General features: G+C 44.8%; 1 protein-coding gene across 1 annotated transcript in view; it reads left to right on the forward strand.

Moving 5' to 3' along the window:
- LOC138489003 (von Willebrand factor D and EGF domain-containing protein-like) overlaps positions 1 to 14,705 on the forward strand; it is a 3,370,177-nt gene that overhangs the window by 1,085,140 nt on the left and 2,270,332 nt on the right. Inside the window, exon 6 of the mRNA XM_069616529.1 lies at positions 13,416 to 13,505. Coding sequence (XP_069472630.1) covers positions 13,416 to 13,505 — 90 coding nt within the window. The remainder of the gene's footprint in view (positions 1 to 13,415; positions 13,506 to 14,705) is intronic.

Below are 14,705 nucleotides of genomic sequence, written 5' to 3' on the forward strand. Positions count from 1 at the left end.
AAGGTTCTCTACCAGAACAGGCCACGTCAATGCGGGGATGCTGAAACTTGGCAGGAAGGTGACATGTAGGACCAGCTGAACAACATCAGAATTCCATGCACAAATGTGGAACAGTGACTCTTCTGGGATGGTAGCCCAAAAAGGAGTTGGTCAGTCCAATGAGTGGTCCAGGGACACTTTCAAAGGCTCCAGTATTGTGGAATGGCATCGGGACTGGTCCCTCCAGCCCAAAGGGTCAAAGCACCAGTGAGGGTCTTCTGAGATCATGTAGTCCAGCAGGTCTCGAATGGGACAGCAGCAAGAATGGTCACCAAGCCTATTCACCCTCAGGTCTTCTGTTGTCCGCTCACCTACACAGGATACTTGCTCCTCTTATGATCTGTTGGAATGGCTGCAGGACTCCTTCCTTTCCTAAATTCAAGTGAGTGATCAAACTCAAGTGTCCAATAGAAATAATTTGCACCCCTCATGCACGCCAGCAGTGGTCCAATCAAGAAGCACTGTGAAGCTGACTCATGCATGCACACAAGACATACACGCCCCCATTTGTGGATTGGAACCAGACACTCCCAGCCCACTTCCTGTGCCAATAAACACACAACATACCCTAGTCTGTGAAAACAGCAGCTTTCCAAGGCAAATGCATGCCCATAAAAGGGAATTCCTAACCTGAGAAGGCAGAAAGCAAGCCAAAGAACAAAATGGCCAAAGAACAAGCCAAAAACCTTGTGGCACAGCCATTTTTGTCCACTAGACACTGTTTGTCGCCAAACGCAGTAAACATGAATGTGCTAACTAAATATATGACAAAAATGGTAAAAATGTAACTGCTGCCACCAGCTTGTGTTTAGGCACATCTAAAAAGAACCAAAAATCCCTTTGGTGGAAGTCTAGGGTGATAAATAAAAAAACTATCCCATTGCACTGCATTGGAAGATGCTGTGTGAAAAATGAAAATGTTACTCAAACAAGTAACATGTCAAAAGACCAAAGGAAAGCATAGTTTCCCAGTACTGACAGTCTAAAGGCCTAGTTTGTTTCCTCATAACAGATGAGCAAAACTGTCCAGTGAATTGAAGCTGAAGGCTTCACATGTCTGTAAAAGGTCAGGATAAGGTATTCAACAAAATCAAAACATTTGGGCGCCCATAGAATATGGAGGAAAGGTTGCCCGAAAGAAAAACTTTCCTTACACTGGTATCGTCTCGGAATGTCCCCACAATTCTCCAATTTTGCAAATATTTCAAAAGGTGACTTGACCAAGGATGCAAAGGCTACAACTCACAATACTGTTCAATACTGTGAACACTTACTCCTATCACTGTCCCCTGACCATGATATGAGCTTGTCTGTCCTCCTTGTCCTCCTTGTCCTCTCCTCCCTCCCCCCAGTACTACATTGAACAGAGCTGACCCTTAAGATAGTCACTTGTTTTGTTCCTCTCCTCTACCCTTCTCACCCCTACCCCTCTCCTCCCCTCCTTCCCCTCCTCTTGTCACTCTTGCACTGCAACAATTGCTGTCAGGCATAGTAATGCTACTGCTAGTATTGTCTCATTTTTTCCCTCCCTCACCTCTCCATTACTTTTTCATGCACTTGTACTATCCGTTATGATATGATAGTTATTCTCACATTCTGATTTGTTTGAAGGACCTTTAAAAATGTAACGGTATTCTCCCATGTTTCCTCCCTCCTTGAAGCACTTTGAAACACATTGTGTATAGGCGTGATACAAATAAACAATCAATCAATCAATCAATACTGATCAGATATGCTAGCCCAAACACTCGCTTCCCACTTGATATACAGTGCTACACTTCTCTCAAGCTAGGTCAGTGCTTGCATAAATAAAAGAAAACAATACATAAATGCATGCACTGTGCTATTTGTATAACGTTTTATATAAACAGAAGTCAATTAACAGAATCATGTTTCAGAAAATGAATTTCACTTGTCATGTTATATTGATAAAAATCAAAAATCAAGAGATTTCATATGATATGGTAAGTCATTTATAACACACCTTACACAAGTGTTTCTAGGTGTGACAAGTCAAGGGACAGAAGACAAAGGGAGTACAAGACATACTATCTTACTAGGCCTTGTGCCATTTAGATTGCGCAAGTGTGATAACGCCAAGTGCAGGGGGAAGGGAGAAGGGGAAGTGTCAGGGAGAGGGAAGGAGGAAGTGCAATCAGGGCAGTATTGCTCTGATTAAGTGCTAAGTGCATGGATGCAGGGGACTATAGAGGTTACAGTTACAGCCTCTAAATGGGTGGTATTCCAAGAGGCAGTGCAGGGGTGACTGACCATGGAGGTTTCTTGTACCCAGTGAGACTCTGAGGGTAAAAAAGTGACCAGTTGGCACCGCAGACAGGTGGTCAATAGGGGAGGGAGAGAGAGAAAGGGAAGGTATTGAGCTGCTTCTGGAAATTCAGGTGGTCTGGTTCAAGTTTGGGGGGGCAAGGAGGCTATTCCAGAGGGAGGAACCTGCAGAGGAGAGAGTTCTAGTCCCCACTCACTGCCTGAAGAAACTTCTGACCATCAGAGAGTTGGAGATAGTTGAGAGAAGGACTCAAGAAGGAAGGTATTTCACACCCTCTCAGATGGCAATCCGTCACAACTATATTTCAACAACAAACATCTACAAATTGAATTTGAAAAACATTTGACACACAAGCCCTGCAGGTGGGTACACCACTGTAATGTCCACCTTATCAATGTATGTTGTCTTTTTCACAGATAAACCTATGTGTTCTCCTCCATTAATCTGCAGGGAAAGAACTTTAGCAATGTTCTGTGCTCACGCTACACAGGATGCACTCTTTGCCTCTGCCCCAAGCATAGTTTGCCTATCTACAGATATCTGCAAACACAATGGGCCTCATTACGAGGTGGGAGGTAAGGGATTACTGGCACCGGTAAGGCCACCAGTGCCGGTAATCCCTTACCTCCCTACTACGAGTTCCCTTTGTGGGTCCTTCCTTAACGCCTGGTTTTTGCAGGCATTAAGGACGGGACCCGCAAAGGGACACCGGGGTCAATAACGGTACCACAATTTGCGGAACCGTTATTGCCGCCTTCCCCCTTCCCATTGAGCCCTATGGCGACTCAAATGGGAATGGGGAATGGCCCTGGTGAATGGGGAATTACTGGTCCCTTGTTAGGCAGAAACCTGTTCAGTTCCCTTAGGGACCACTGCAAAAAATTTAAGACCACAGGAGTAAGCAGTAAACCCAATTGGTAGCAGTCTGCACCACCCAGATTTACCTGGTAACTGTGGCTGAGCAGTCAGACCTCTCTCAAGAAGAGTTAGGCAGTATATAGAGTATACACAATAGGGCTAAAAATACAGTAGCACAAGCAAACACTGACCAGAGCTTTGGTATAAAAGTATATAATTATTTATTTAAAAACACACTTGTAAAAATACACTGGCACTAATATGTCAAGCAAGTTCAAACACAGTCACTAGAAATATATACACCTCCCTAATTAATTATTTTACAAGTCTAGGTTAAGACACCACTTATTTAGCAAAACAGAGGTGAGAGCGTAACCCTAGATGGCACTCCAATAATTTGTTTAAAAAGGGAGAGAAAAGGCAGAATAGGAAAATCACACAGTACCAACACTTTTAAAGAACCACAGCAAGTCAGGAAAGGCAGGGTCTACTGTAGAGCAAAAGGTTCATAGGCCAGGCCCACTCTTGGGGAGAGCAAGGCGGAATGTGCCCAAGATCACACAGTGGAAATGCACTCAAAGTCTTTGCAGGAAAGTCAAAAATAGGTTGGATAAAGTTAGAAAGGTAATGTTAACGGGTCCGAGGTCATCCCAGGATAGAGAGTCAAGGATTTACGGGACACCTTGGACAGTCTTTTGCAAGGGAGACCAGGCGGGACACAGTACCTGAAATGGTGCGAAAGCTCCAGCGGGGGCAGTTGTTAGTGGCAGTGGGTGCAAGTCGGGGCTTCGTCCAGGGGAAGAGAAGATCTCGACGTGGAGGAAAGCTGGAGATCGTTGTACTGCCAGGGAAGAACCCAGCCGTGGAGTTTCCCGGTTAAAAGGTACTACCCTTTTATTCGCGGTAGTGGTGAAGCGTGGCTATCCGTCCACCGGGGTGCTTGGCACGGGCGATTTGACCACAAGACGATCCAGGAGGCGAAAAAAGGCAAACTGGTTGGTCCCACCAGCTCAAAGGGAAGAAGACTCTCCTGGAAGAAGATATTCTCTGTCGTCGGGAAAGTGGTGAGTTTCGTACAGCTGGGCTCCACCGGTGGTGTCGTCGTTGTAGATGGCTCAGCTTCTGCCCTCTTCGGATTCTTTAGGTCCTGTGGCGACTTCTGAAGTTCCAGTCCCCAAAACCCTGCTTTTATGCAGAAAACCCCCATTCATCAGCCTAGCTGTCAATCAAACATGCTAAGTGGTGAGCCGGGCGGCTCACCACTGAGCCAATCACACAAGAGTGCGACTTGAGTTGCCAAGGCAACTCAGTCCAGGGTGCCTATTCCCCCCTCCCACACATCCTGTAGACCCAGACAGAGTGGCACCACTTTTGGAGGCTTCTGTGCAGAAGCCAGCCAAAAGTGGAACAAAGGGCTCGACTTGGGTTGTAGTTTCAGAGGTGAACACAAACGCCATTTTAAAACCGAGTCCTGCCAAAAAGACCCAACCGGGGAATAAATATGAAATAAATAACCCGGCGGTATCTTTAACATTGCACCAAAAAGTGGTGCGTTTAAAATGAATGGGAAAATCCCATAGGAAATATTCCAGTGGAATATTTTGCGTGGTATCCACTGCCACCAGCCAGAAACTCGACAAGGGGGGACTGGACAGTGTCCCCTTGAAAAACAGACCCAAGGGCAATCGAATTACCCCTACCAGTACTTCCACATTATGATGGTTTGTACTGGTTCTTTTCACAATTTAAGACTAGTAAAGCCAATGGTGACTTTACATGCCCTGGGAGACAGTAGTCAGTTCCCGGGTATGGAGTCTATGTTTAGGGGTCACTATGACACCCCTGTGTTACTGCACTGAGGGTGCTGTGTAACACATATACCAAAAACACATGAAGCCATATGGAGTAAAAGACCCCATAGCCCATAAAACACATTACATAGTCAAAGGACATTCCCAAATCATGCCTAAGAGTGGGAGAAAAAGAGTCTCACTCTTAGCAGGAGAAAAAATTAAACCCCAAAAATCAAGCAAAGCTGCTAGGGGACTCACTAGGTTTGGGAAATTAGCCTTAACAGAGAATTCTCCCTAACACTCGCCCCCCCCCCCCTCAGATTAAGGGACAGGAGGATTTAATCTACTCCTGGATGAATCTCATACCTCTAGTGGGTTACAAACATCCTAGAGAGACCGTCAGCATTTTGGTGGTAACACCCTGACCTGTGTTCAATGGTAGAGTCAAAGGTTTTCCTTTGCAAGCTATATGACCTACAAACCCTTTGAGGAACATCAGTCTTTTTAAAACTATAGGGGATCTGGTTGACCAGTCCCTCAGAAGTTGGTACAACTTCTGAACCTGTGTTAGGTTTTTTCAAGGGGCCCTTATAAATGATCCCTTAGATCTAGAGGGGCGTCCAGAGTTCCTCACCACCTCTCTGTTTGGAGAAGGTTGGGTTTTGGGCCTCTTGGTTGGAGGGGATTTAGATAAGCAAGGTACATGCTTCTCCTTCCTCTTAGATCTACCCTTACCTACTTTAGGAGTTTCACTCCCAAGACCAGGAATTGAGTTGGAGTCTTCAGTGGAAGGTCCAACAGTCTGAAGGTTTTTGGCCTTAGACTGTTCTTTTCTGGTTTTCCACCAGCACTTAGAATTACCAGTTCTCTTAGGCCTAGTAAGGGGTCCAGTTGGTCTATCAACCTCTTTCTCAGACGCAGGGGGAGTCACAGACTCTAAGACTGGGGGAATAATGATGGAGCTTGGTTCGGGCTCCCATTTCCCTAACATTTTAGCCTGAAATTTGCCTGGGTCATAGGTCAACTTACCAACACCAGGGCGTGTAGTGGCGTTCTCTGTAGAGGTTCCCACAGGCTTAGAGTGGTTCCTTAAGGTGACCTCTCTAGCCAATTTAGTTTGTTTCTGGGTCTCCATACTGGGAGGCCTGGGGTACTGGATACTACTCCTAGAGTTCTTAGATCATTCCCCAACAGGACTCTCCCAGGCACCTCAGTCTGAACACTGACAGGAATCATCACTGTCATGTTGTCACACTATGAGGGCTGGTAGAATTGGAACCATTTGGACAGGGCCTCCAGACATCTTAGTGGGACCTTTGGGTGCCTTAGCAACATCCTCAGGCTTGAACAAGCTTTCATCCACTACTGTTCTGCTGGCCCCAGAGTCTCGCCTGGCAGGGGTATCCTGGCCAATGACAAGAACAATGTCCATGTAATAAACTTTAGAGTTTTCTGGTATGGAGTTATACAGACTCCTATTCTGATTACTAACCAGACCCATGAACTCTACTGTTACACTTGCTTGAAGACCCAAGGGTTCTTCAGCAAAGACTTCAAAGTGAGCACTAGCCATTTGGACTTCCTCCTCAGGAGTGAAGGCTAAGGACACTGTGCTGATCCCTGTAGGTTTACCCTTACATTTTGGATCTCCTTTGATATGGTAAGTTGCCCCACAGAGAGAGCATGTTCCAAATGCTCTCTGGAATGGGGGCTTCTGCTGACCTCTTTCTGGTTGGACACCAGAGGACTCACTAGCCCTATTAGGTTTACGTTGGGGCTTACCCTGGTTATTTTGTTGTTTGGGGCCCTCGTTGGGTTGGGAGGTATTAGAAGTCTCTTGTTTCCCTTTTGGTGGCTGCTTTCCCTCGTCCTTTTTCTGAGTGACCCCTGAATCCTTGTGAGTAGCCCTGTTGGCAACCCACAAGTCAGCAGCCTTAGCTAGCTTCCTGGAATCTAATTCCTTTGAATCAGCCAAGTGCTATCTGAGCTCAGGAGAGCAGGCATCATAAATTGACTCCAACATTACAAGATTTCTCATTCCCTCATAAGTGTTCACCTTGTAACCCTTAATCCATCCCTCTAAGTTTTTCAAACACTCATTCACCAAGGTAGCCCAAGGTGTACCATCATTCTTTTTGAGGGTCCTAAACCTCTTAAGGTACTGGGAAGGAGTCTTCCCAAATCTAGCTATTAAAGCTAGCTTCACACATTCATAGTCCCTTCTATCCACCTCCCCCAACTCCATTACCACATCAGATGCAACAGGGGGGAGCCTGGAGAACAACCAGGGAAGTAACTCATTCCCTGAGATGTCCTGGAGCCCATGGTTATACTCAAACATAGCCAACCAATCCAACACATCCAACTTAGGCTCATACATACCCACAATCTCTTTAGGCATCCCGGGTCTTTTGGGACTGGTACTCCTAGAGGATCCGGAGAGAGAAGCATTTTCAACAGACAATTTCTTCATCTCTAGCTCATGCTTGAGCTCCATTTCTCTGAGCCTTAGTTCTTGATTCAGTTCTTGGTGCCTTTGTTCTGCTTGAGCATTAAGTCTCTTAAACTCCAATTCAAGCTTCATCTTCTCTAGTTCAATACATTGAGGACTAAGTGTGGGACCTGGTAAAGGTCCAGTAGGTACAGCTGGTAGAGCAGACAGAGGCCCAGGGGGGACAATTACAACAGCCTCACCCAGCCTACAACAGCTTCTGTGCAGAAGCCCGCCAAAAGTGGAACAAAGGGCTCGACTTGGGTTGGAGTTTCAGAGGTGAACACAAACACCATTTTAAAACCGAGTCCTGGCAAAAAGACCCAACCGGGGAATAAATATTAAATAAATAACCCGGCGGTATCTTTAACATTGCACCAAAAAGTGGTGCGTTTAAAATGAATGGGAAAATCCCATATGAAATATTCTGGTGGAATATTTCACATGGTATCCACTGCCACCAGCCAGAAACTCGACAAGGGGGGACTGGACAGTGCCCCCTTGAAGAACAGACCCAGGGGCAATCGAATTACCCCTACCAGTACTTCCACAATATGATGGTTTCTACTGGTTCTGTTCACAATTTAAGACTAGTAAAGCCAATGGTGACTTTACATGCCCTGGGAGACAGTTGTCAGTCCCAGGGTATGGAGTCTATGTTTGGGGGTCACAATGACACCCCTGTGTTACTGCACTGAGGGTGCTGTGTAACACATATACCAAAAACACATGAAGCCCTATGGAGTAAAAGACCCCATAGCCCATAAAACACATTACATAGTCAAAGGACATTCTCAAATCATGCCTAAGAGTGGGAGAAAAAGAGTCTCACTCTTAGCAGGAGAAAGAATTAAACCCCAAAAATCCAGCAAAGCTGCTGGGGGACTCACTAGGTTTGGGAAATTAGCCTTAACAGAGAATTCTCCCTAACATCCCTCCAACCTCGGAATGGACCGGTTATTACTCCATTTTACCTCCAACCTCGTAATGAGGCCCAATGCCCCAAAATATATGCACAGCCATATCCAGTACAACCATGGACAGTGCCTATTTAGCAAGCTGATAGAGATGCTCAAGCAAAAACCCACTAAATTACAATGTCTTCTCTTCTTTAGCTATGTGGTGAGTATACGAGGGCTGGGCCTCCATGCATCCTTGGGTGGCACCGTGCTTGTTCTTACTGTGCTCAATGAAATTTAAATGGATGTTGATGAAGTTGGCGTCATGGCCTCGTACTTCTTGATCTATTGGCAGCTAGTGACACTGTTGACTACTCCCTTCTTCTGGAATGGAGCATCACTAGTGTTGTGCTAGCTCTTTTTGATCCTTTGTTCACTAATAGAAAACACTAAAAGGCACTCGTTTAACTTTCGTCTAACATCCTTGTTCCCTCAGCAGCAGTGTTATCTAAGCACCCACAGCCCCTCTTACTCATGTTTCGCCTTTGCCTCTTTTTGTATCCTGTTTAAGGTTTACCTTTTATACTTATGATTTTGACACCCATTGATCAGGGTGTGAATGGGCAATTGGGTGCAACTGCAAACGGGTTCAGATACTGTACTTCTGCTATTGCCTGATTATTATCTTTGCTTGTTCACCCTCTTCCTGGGGGTCCTCATTTGTGGCGTCATCCTCTTGAAAAGTGCATTTAAAGACATGTGTTCTATGTACATGATAACCATGTACATAGAACATGTAAGAACATGAAGAAGTCACCTTTTAGGGACTGAATCTGTGATGTTGTTTCTACTCCCGACTATCAGATGGGCAGATAGTCATGTTGTCATTGATGCCTTTCACTGTCTGTTTTTCTGTGCCAATAAAATCAGGACCGATTATTACTGATGTATTGGAATTTGAAATAGATTTGGATTTCTTATACATTCCCCATAAAATCCTCACCCCTTCAGTGAATGCCACACAACATTTCCCCTATGAAATCCGAGGCATCTCTATATTTGTTGTTTGGGAAGTGTATGCAGGTTGATCGCATACATACGGCCGATGTCTTAAGTGTGATACATCTGTTTAAAAGTACCATCTAACTAAACCTTAATTATAGAGCACACTATATAACCCGCTAGTGTTTTAATTCTCTAACCTAAATCATAAGAAGGGCTTCATTTGCATCATGCAGCAAGACCTATGCGTATGCAACATGTCCGCCTGTGATACCGCTGTGCCATTGTGTAGCCCATCAGTGGGTCCTTATTTAAAAATAAGGCCGTTTTAGATACTGACAAATAACACAGTCTAGACACCATGTGAAGGTGAAATTGTCGGTGTAATCATGGAGCAAAACTATTGTTTTATCACAATGTCCATAATTGCATATTAGCTCAAGTCATTGCATATTGAAGTACATGTGCCTTTACTAAAAGAATCATAATGGGCCATACATAACCACACATAACGTGGAGAACTAGCGTTACCTTTGTTATTCACCAAGAGTGTTAGACTTCTTATAACATGTGTTGTATCATTACAAAGACCAGAGAGTGAAACAAAATAATACTAAACCCATGCCAGAAAGTTCACATCACATTTTACAGTGTACTGCCAAATAACCTGCCGCACAGCATGAATGCAAAACGATGAGCATGACGTCCGACGTTTTATATGGTGATAATTCAGACCCTGAGAATCAGCAAGCGGGATTTTTGATGTTTATCGTTCACGGATAACATGCCCTACACCCCCAATCTGCCTTCAGATACGTACATCAACGGGGGAAGTTCGGATGGTTCGTGGTTATCTGGATCCTAACATTTAACGGATAACCTTTAAGACATGTGAATGACTCTACGACAAACCAGGATCCTTCGTGGGCCTAGTTTTGCATATAGAAAGCTCTTCCCGCTTTTAAGAACCACTTTCCCGACGTGTGTACACCGTCCCTAAATGTGCCTGCAAGTAATACATGTTCCTAATATATAACCATGTGTTTTCCAACCCTAGAGAAGTTTGTGTCACCAATTGGATTTTACACTGACTATTCTTAAGGGCCTACGGACCTTTTATAGACAGTGGCCCAACATGGAACCGAACCCAGTTCTGGACACCCGTATTACACAGGCTAGAACAGCGTAAGGCAAACCCTACTCCATCTGTACAGGCCTTTAGTTTGCTTCCCTTTACTTTCTACTGGCAGAAAGACCTTGTTAGTGAAAATTCTCTGACATGTGCTAATTCCTCTCTACCTTAGAGACCCTCAGCAACTTTGCTGGATTTTGAGGGCTTGAATTTTTAACCTGGAGAGAGTGAGACCCTTTTTCCCACTCTCTCATGTATTTTAATGTGATTTTGAACACTGTGTTTCTTTTGGTTGTGCATTCTGACAAACTCCATAGGCATCTTCCTTTACATGGTGTCACACAACACCTTCAGTGCAGTGTCCCAGGGAAGTCTTTCAGATTTCCCCAAGGCTTAAATACCTTCTCTTGGATAAACAACTGTTTCCAAGAGCAGTAAAGTGAAAATGACTTTACTTACATTTGTAACTTTCTAGACCCAGCACACACTATCTTACAATAGGGTGTTGAAGGGGTTACTTAGTATCCCCTTTGTCTATCTTCTCATGTAACATTTTTATGTTACCTTTTCCTCGATGAAAGGCTGGTGGCAGTGGTTTACTTTTTACTACTGTTGTGTGTTTTTACCGCAGGATGCTTTCGCAGCCACGGTGAAGCACCTATTGGTGCCATTTTTGTCAAAATGGCCCAGTTGTCTTTTTTCACCATTTCTTTGTGGAAAGGTCCTTCTAGAGATTTATTCTGCGCGCCAAACCAGGTTGCTCACTTTGTTCGTTTTATCTTCGGCGGGATTCACAAGTGAAACCCGCCTCTGGCTCCAGGGTGTCTGGCTGGAGCAGGAAGCAAAACTCCCGGTGCTTAGTCTCCTAGGAGACAGGAATGCACTCTTAGGTGATTTGACGGCTGGCTGCCTGCCAAGGACAGCCACCCTACCGGGTGACTGACAGCTAGGCTGGACTGAATGGGAGAAACCTGCATAAAAGGCAAGTCTTTTTGGCTTGGAAGGCAGGGTCGACCACTGGATGAAGGAATCCGAAGAAGAACTTGGAAGAGACACCGGCTGCAACTCCTGGACCATTGGTTTACCCGGTGAAGCCCTGCTGCTGTGCTGAAGCTCTGAATTTGTGTCGACAGAGAAGCCCCTTCAAGGACGACTTCTCCCTTTGAGTTGTTGGGACCAATAAACTCCAAAGTAAGCCACCTGGACATCCTCTCAGAGCTGGCTGAATTTCCACTGCAGTCGCTGCTGGAACCGAATAGCCAGGGAAGGGAACACCAGATTGTGTGCTTTGCTTTTAAGCTGGCCAAGAGCTCCAGGAAGATCCTCTGGACTCCCAGGAAGCATGACTGAATGAGCCTGAGCCCCCTCAACAGAGTATGGGACCCCAGATGCAAGAAAAGCCCGTCTTGACAGCCAGGAACTGCAGTGCTGCTATTTGCGGTAGACACGAGGAGCTGAAACACTGAAGAGCCACTTGTTTGAAGATTGCTGGTTGCAGTCCGTGACCATCCAATTGCAGTTCAGGAGTCACCAGAAGTCCTCCCTCTTGTCCCCAAGACTGAGGCGCAGGAACAACAGGAACTGCAGAGGTGCACAGGAACAGAAGCCATCTGCTGCACTTTTTTTTCAACCTAAAGGTCCTGTAAGGCTGAGAGACCCTACCTCTTGTTGTGCCACCTTGCTTGATCTCAGCAGAGATTTGTCTCAGTTGCTCTTGTAGAGTTGGCTGCAGCTTCTTTACCTCGCAAGCCTAATCACCTTGTGGCCCTACTTTGATTTCTTCTATTCTACAAAGACTTTTTAAACATTGTGAAATACTTTCTACATACCTGCAAGAAGTGCCTCAGTTCACCTTGACTTTTGCTAACTTAACATTGGCTGGCCTGGCTCCCTTAATGACTCTTCTCTCTTCTGTTTATTTGTTTAGCCTTCCTTCCAGGAAAGGGTTAACTGACTTTGCACTGGGGGGCTATTTTCAAAGTACTTACCTGCTTAAGAATAATTGTGTGAGTACTTGTTTCATTCTGTACTGTCTTCTCTTTAACACTCCTCTCAAGAATGTTCTAAATGCAACAGTGATACATTAATGTCAACAGCACCCTAACAATTGAAGTCACCTGAGGGTGTAGGAAGTGTCTGTATGCCATCCCAAATGGGTATTTGCTGATTTAGAAAACTAAGAGTTTGTGTTTTTGAAGGTATTTGTGTGTTGCTTTATATTGCTCCCGTCTGAAGAAGGCCTACACTAACTGACTGATAAATACATTAATAATTATTTAATCAAGAAACCCTGTGTTTTAAGAGTTTGTTTAGATACGTATAACTGTGAATCACTGTGGAACTGCCCTACAGCTCACATTGACCCCTCTTGAGAAAATCCTGGCTACTCGACCACACTGCCAACCTGTGTAGTACAGACATGTACCAAAGGTTGGGTTCCTATTGCCAGTAGGCCAGGGTTGTTGTAGTGCAAGCAAAGGGTACAGCATACAATCTTGCCAAACAGGCCTTTTCTCTTTTCATCTCACTCTTCAGTTCCATACATGTTAACATGCCACATTCCATTCGGCAGATGGGAGTCTGTTACTGATTTTAAATTTGCATTCTGGCAGTTGTATTCCTTGGTTTGTAATTGGGAAATCTAGGACTACAAGTCCCACAAAGCAAAGTTAAAACCAGTACTGTACTAGCATCTCTTGAATCGAATTAAGTATCTTGGCCGGCATGATATTCATCATATTAAAACTGTGATGGACGTGTTTCCAGTAGAACACATGAACAATTTAAAACGTCAATAGTTTTATCAGACTCCAAATGCCCTTAAACGTCGATCTATTTTGAGTCTGGCTAATAAATGAAATTAAAATTATAAGTCAGCCAATTAAATGACAAATCCATATGATTTCGTTTGCAGGTTGTTTGCAGTGTAACGGCTTTCCTGAGAGATTCACCACATGAAAAGTCAATTTTGGAAGAAAGTGAAACATTTTATGTTGGTATAAAGGTAAATAAAATATTAGCACTGTATTTTGATTTATTTTGTCATGTAATTAGTACATTATATAATAAATGGGTGTAACGTAGCGGCAAAGTCGTACCCCAAAAAGCATTTTATTTAAAGTATTTGTGTTTTTGCTGAGTGAGTATCTGTGGGTTGGACACTTTTCAGAACATATTTGAAAAATAAAGTAATCATTTTTTTGTGTATACATGATTTTCCACGACATGTAAACACAAATATGAATGGACATAGGCGAGTAAAAATCTGTCAAAGTATGTGACAATCCCTTGTCAAAGAGGGTGAGAGCCCCTCTCAGCAAAGTGCGGGCCGCTATGGCTGATCCCAGAGCCAGTCCCTAATCCTGTGGCACAGTAAGAGAACGCCCACATGTCTTCCCTCGTTCTTTTCAGAGGGCCGGCACCAGAATTAGAAGACAAGAATAAAGTCCCAAGACAAGAGTAACCAGCTTCAATATGGGGCCAGGCCAGAGATCAGTAGCAATGCAGGCAATGAAGCACACTGGCAGTACAAGGCAGACAGATAGCGGAAAGCTGCAGCTCTGCCCGGCCGCACAGAAGGTCTCATGGAGGGGCCGAAGGGAGCTGGCAAGATAACAGGGAATGGCCCGATAACACCTGATTTTAAACACTCTCCGGGACTGCCTGCAACCATATATGGCACTGTGAGAGAGCCCCCTTCTTAAAAGTTTTCATTGCTCATACAAACCACAGGTGGCGATAAAAGGCCAGATTGGCCAGGAACACGTTCTAATACTCACAGAGGGTGGGGTATTCAAGAAGGAGAGAGGAAGCAAAGGGTTTTGGGAGAGGTCAGAGGTGGAGGACGAACTAGAATCCTGCAGGAGGACAGAGGGAGCAGCGGCTTGTGGAGGAGATTCATGGAGTTGGTGAGGTTTTGGCTTGGGAGTTAACGTGCTTCTGAAGCTTGAGTTTGCTGATTAGAGTGGTGAGTGTGTGGGTGAGCTAGTGTGCAGAGTGTTTGGAAAGCAAATGTTACTGAGTGAATGGAGGGTGCTTGTTTAGTAGTGGGGAAGGAGTAGTCGTGTAGAGGTGTGGGTAGTAGTGGAGTGCGAAATAGAATAGTTGTGTGGCGGTAGGAGAAGTAGTGTGGAGGAAAGGGTAGTAGTTGGGCGAAGGAGAGAGCAGTAATATCAAAGTGTGGAAGTGTGGACTGGAGTGTGTG

The sequence above is a fragment of the Ambystoma mexicanum genome, chromosome 9 (assembly GCF_040938575.1).
Source record: "Ambystoma mexicanum isolate Mex_15411 chromosome 9, UKY_AmexF1_1, whole genome shotgun sequence".
Taxonomy (NCBI): domain Eukaryota; kingdom Metazoa; phylum Chordata; class Amphibia; order Caudata; family Ambystomatidae; genus Ambystoma; species Ambystoma mexicanum.